General features: G+C 32.4%; 1 protein-coding gene across 2 annotated transcripts in view; it reads left to right on the forward strand.

Annotated features, from left to right (window-relative positions):
* The window catches only part of LOC106871746 (uncharacterized), a 50,695-nt gene that overhangs the window by 29,780 nt on the left and 15,013 nt on the right, over positions 1 to 5,902 (forward strand). For both annotated transcript variants that reach the window (XM_014918372.2, XM_014918371.2), the window contains one exon: positions 3,785 to 3,929. In XM_014918372.2, the coding sequence (XP_014773858.1) occupies positions 3,785 to 3,929 (145 nt within the window). The remainder of the gene's footprint in view (positions 1 to 3,784; positions 3,930 to 5,902) is intronic.

The raw sequence follows: 5,902 nt of genomic DNA on the forward strand, positions 1-5,902 counted from the left end.
TATATATATATATATATATTCATACGATGATATCTCTACAATGTGTTAATAATGAGAAAAACATGTAATCGCTACCAATATAGCAAGAGATTTCTCTGCAAAAGTCTAAAGTAGACTCCTTAAGGATCGTTCTCCTTGGTTATATATCCAAAATTTAAATTTAAAAGAGAGTTTTGACGCTGATATCCATTATTATTGAAATTTATTCCTATGTCAACATTTCTGTATAAGGCTATATTTAACTGTCAAATTCAAGTCAAACATAATTTACCTTACACATCTTCATATATATATATGTATGTATGTGTTTGTGTGTGTGTGTGTGTGTGTGTGTATGTATGTATAGTCAAATTTTTTGTAAATCACTGAAACAAGGAGTCATTTTATACCTTTGTTGTTGTTGTTTACATTGAAGGCATTCCAGTCATGACCATCTTATCTTTTTGTATATCTAGGTTCAGAAATTTGCTTGTGCACAAAATTTGTTTTGCACTGCAATGTAATACACACATCCACGCAAGTAACCATCCCTCTAACTTTTTCAATTAAGAAAATTCAATATCATCTTGAAAACTGTGTATACACATTTTTTCTTTTGTGCAGTAGCTGTAGAATGTATGCACACACACTATTTGGGACTATATTATTTAAACCATCCTTCTTTTTAAGACAGTAAGATGAAATTTGAAGGGAATTTCACTGCTATTTCCAGCTGACTACTCAAAGGCCTTTGTTTACTCAAACTAACTCCTTAAAGTTCAGTGATGGCAAAACTTCACCTGGTAATGGTCTGTTGACTATGGTAATATGATATGTGTTTATAATGAAGCACTCTGGTCCTACTTTATGGCACCTACTTACAACAAAATGAATTGGGCCAGTTAAATATATCGGCTTGTACTAGTGAGTGATTATGTACCAATTATGTACCGGAGATCATTATTATTTTCTTATAATAGGACTGTGTATGAGCTAATTAATTGAATGTCAGGGAAAATGCCTTGTGTTATTTAGTTAGATATGGTTAAAATAACAGAGTCGTGATAAACACCCTCTGGTGAAAATAGCAATATGATCTTCTGGTAAGTAATACACACATCTTAAGCCTTGTTACTGAATCTGTGGTTCTTATAGTGTCTTATAACATTTACATTAAAATCTTGGATGTTATTTAAGATTATTCATGTTCTCAGAGTTACTTTATGTTATAAACATCCAATCAAAATGTGATAATTCATTTTATTATACAGTTGTACATTAAATAACAACTGCTGGGGATTGAGTAAACTGTGAATTATCTGAGAAGCATGTGAAATTTGTGGAGTTAGAAGTGTTATTTTATATCATTAAATAGTTGTAACCTAATTTGTGGAAATCGAGTGGGAGGAAATCTTTATCAAACTAAGTAACCTGGTTACTCTACATGCAATAGATATATAGTTCAAGTCCCACCAGTCAGCCTGTTGCTTTTTGCTATCTCAAATCGGTGATTATAATACCAATATATCCTTGGGAAAAGAAAACTCCAACAAATAACAGTACAAAGCATATGATAATGTTGTGAGGAAGAAATAAAGGGGAAATCAGTTTTACAAACACTGGTCCTTCATCAGGAAAATTAAAGAAGAAACAAAAATTAAGAGAAGGTTACAGAAAAGCAGCAATGTTTACAGTAAAAGCAACATTATGATTGAAGAAATCAGAAATGGATATAATAAGAGTATCATCATCATCATCATCACCATCATCATCATTTCATGTCCACTTTCTATACTGGCATGTGCTGAATGGATCATTTCCAGAACAACCAACTCCACTGCAGATTATATCACCCTAGTAACAGAAGCTATAAACTACTTCTAGTAGTGAACTAGCCAGGATTTAAGAGAATCCATATTCTTTGCACTCTTAATGCTTATTGCTCCAGTGCATTTGCCATAAACAAAGCCTGTTAGTTTACCTGTATTTCTACTACATCTCTTGCATGTCCACAGTTTACTCTGGATACAGTGTATGAGATCGTTACCTACTCCTTTTCAGTATACCTGCATGGCCAATTCCCTGATGATACTAGGCTCCTATCTTCTTTCCTACTTACTAATTGCTTAGTCTTTGCTAAGTTGACCATGAGTTCCCCTGATTCTAGATTTTGCTTTCATATCTGGATTTTCTTCTCTAAATTTACTATAGATTCATCTATAAGAGTCAGATCATCAGCATATAGAAGTTCCTATGGATAGCCAGTCCTGAACTCCTCTGTGATAGTTTGTGTGATGTACCATGATAAATAGGAAGAGCCAAAGATTGAACCTTGATAGACTGCTACTGTCTGTTAAATTTGTTGCTACATCATTGCTGACTTTCACTTTACTGACTATGCATTTGTATGTAGCTTATACAACTCTCACATGCCATTTATCAACATCTAGTTTCTTTAATGACCACCAGATCGCTGGCCATGACACCCTTTCAAAGGCCTTCTCCAGGTAGATAGAATAGCTTGCTCTTAGCTAAGTACTTCTGTAGTTACCTCACTTATAAGATGACATGTGTGGTACCACTTACAAGCAAACTATGTCTTATGTAGGCTAATTCTGTTCCTGATCAATTTTGCTATGATTTTTTTCTTTGACCTTCGTAGCCTGTTCCAGCCATTTGATGCTTCTGTAATTTCCTCATCCAAATGCTTCTCCTTTACTCTTCTAGCAGTTTACAATGTTACTACTACGCCAGCCATTTTGTATGACAGTTTCCTGATTAACAATTTAGCCCATCAGGCATAATTGCTGATGGGCAAACAACTTTCTTTACCTTCAGACTTTTAATTGCTTCTTGTATCATACTTCTGTCAACTTGAATTGTCAGTTCCTCTGTTGGGTCAGCATGAGGTTAGACTTTCTTTATTCTATACATTCCCCTTGTTCAACAACTTCTCATAAAAGCACTCCTACGCTTCTTTTTTGTCATCAACACTGAAAGCAAGTGTGCCTCTATTATCCTTTCAAAATTCTCTTCTCTCCTATGAGATCTTGCTTTTTTGTGGTAAGTTTGTGCCTCAAATCTTCACACTGCAGAACATATTCAACCCTTTTCTCTTCTGCTTTCTTCATAGCTAAGAATACTTAATACCTCACTCCCTTTCTAGCTACTTCTTAATGCTCTTTGCATTCAACTTCCGTTCAGACTTGCCCAGATTTTCTATTAGCTTTTATTGTTCTATTTATTGTGCCATTTCACTAGCACAGCAAGTTATCTGACAAGAATTCCCAATTGTTGTCTTTCTCCTTTTCCCTATTTTCATGTATGTCAGCTAGAATTTCTTTAAACTTATGATCAAGATCAACTGCAGGGTTGTTTGTTTCTTGTCTTCTGTCACTGTATAGCTCTGACTCAAAACTCACTAATCACTAATCTGGTTTAAATAGAGCATTTTTCACAGGAAAAGGTTCCAGTTTTTACAATGGCCTGCCTGTCTTATTTCCTGGTGAAAATTACATCTGATTTGTATGTTGAATGATTATTATGTCTAATATTATTTGCTACCATCTGGTCCATGGGTACCTTTAGCAAAGCTCGCTCTGATGTAAGCATTCTGTCTGACAATAACTGTTTTTGCCTGTCAGTTTCTGTGACCTTGAAATGGGTCAAGGATGAGACCCTTCCTCCTTTGACTAAACAGTGTTAAAAAAAAAATTGAATTAAAATCTCAGCAGTTAATTTCTAAGAAGCAGTTTATTATTTACTTGCTTGTTTGTTTATTTCTTTCTTTCTCTCCTCCCACTAGAGGCATGAGTCGTAGTCTGTGGATTGGTATCTTAATAGCACTTCCATCCGGTGCTGGAGTGTCTCTGTCTGTTCTGGGTGGTAACTCTGGGCCATTGGTTGGAGTTGCCATATCCGCCTCACTGCTGCCACCTGCTGTCAATGCTGTGAGTAGACTTCAACCTCTTTGGTCTTCTCTCTTTATCTGTCTGTTAGTCTGCCAATTATAATTTGCCTTTTCTTTCTTCATTTACCATTCCTGGAATGTCTGCTCTTTTAATTAGTTAACCACTAAATTATCTTGTGTAATTGTTATCATAATTAACAACACTATTGCTGTCGTTATAATCATCATTATCAAAATTATCTTATCCCCCATCATTATTGTGAACAACATCATGATCACAAACATCCTCACTCTCATCATCTTTTCAACATCAGCAGTAACAATTATCATATTAATTAACCAAGTTATTGTCAACAATATTGTAACATTTATCACATTATCATCACAATTATTCTCATTGTTCTCATTATTTTTTTTTTCCTTTAGTTTAAAATTTCAAATTAACAAAAGTAAGATAATATTTACTGCTTCTTAATTATGGTTGTTCTGTAGGAACTGACATTACTGCTATTTTTAATTCCAGGAAGATGCCTCCTCCAGCTGGTCATCTCTTACAAAGATTTTCTAACGAGATAAATTTAAGATATTTTCATTTTAATAAATCATTATTGTACACAATTAGAGAAATTAAGAAATATCTTATTTCAAATACATACTTCTATTTTATAATTATTTAAAATATGTTATTTCATAATAACTTAAAATATTAACTGTTTCATAATAACTGAAAATATAGTAAAATAAACAAATATTAAGTTAATTCAAATACATTTGGGGTATATTTCAACTTACAAAGGCTATTTCACTACAGTTTACAGTGGAGGAAAAATTTTTGCTTTAGATATCTGAGATACAAACTGTAAGCAAACAATGTGATCAAAAATGGGTAATGGATATATATGCCATATTTCGGGAGTTTTTGTTCCTTCATTAGCACCCTTCCAACCCATTGATCATCCATGAACATATTACTTAAATACCACAAAACATAGCTGTGTAATGTTATTCGATATACCAATTTTATATATTGAACACATTTCTGGAAGCTGGTACGTAAATATTAATGATGTGTAGGGACATGGTATTTTGTTACGCAACATAATATACTGAACGAGTTATTTCATAACTTAATTTATATTCCAATATCTTCTGATATTTCAACATATGTTAAATATATAAAAAATATTTCCAAATAATTTAAAGTAAATGTAAAATTTTTTTAATATTTTGATTTATATTAGAATGTTTTGATTTATTTTAAAATACTTTATAATTTTTAAATATTTTATAGTACTTTAAAATATATAATATTTTATATTGTACTATAATATGAAATTTATTAGAATATTTTCCAATAATTTATTACATATTAAAATATTTTAACAAATGAAATTCATTGTTAAACATGAAATTCAAAATCAACGCTCCAAATATTTTTATAAATTCAAATTCAGATTCCAGGTTTTAATATTTTTTTTTTAATTAAATGTGAATTCAAACTAAACTCTTGTGCTCATTTTATTGATGTTATTTGGCAGACTCATTAGCTCACCAGACAAAATGCTTTGCAGCATTTTGTTCATCTTTATGTTCTGAGGTGAAATGCCAGTGAGGTTGTGTTGTTTTTCATCCTTTCGGGGTTGATAAAATAAGTACCAGTGGAACATTGGAGTCAATGTAATCAATTTAACACCTTCTCGAAATTGCTGGCCTTGTGCTAAAATTTGAAACCATTATTATTATTATTATTATTGTTCAGTAGTTTTATTTTTATAACCTGCTTTCACTTCACTACCGAGCGCAGCTCTGTGTGCTTTGGGTATGTGCTGTGGTTTGCTGTGGTGCTCTTACGTTTACTGTATTGAAAGTGTTTTGCGTAGAATGTGTGCAGTACCCAGTAGTGCAATTTTCTGTATGTTATATATATTTGTAAGTCCTGGTGTTTTTGTTATGTATTTGTCTGAATCTTGTTTTTAGCATTGAGCTCTGTTTTTAGTATTGATCTAACTCGTC

This window comes from Octopus bimaculoides, chromosome 8 (genome assembly GCF_001194135.2).
Source record: "Octopus bimaculoides isolate UCB-OBI-ISO-001 chromosome 8, ASM119413v2, whole genome shotgun sequence".
NCBI classification, from domain to species: Eukaryota; Metazoa; Mollusca; class Cephalopoda; order Octopoda; family Octopodidae; genus Octopus; species Octopus bimaculoides.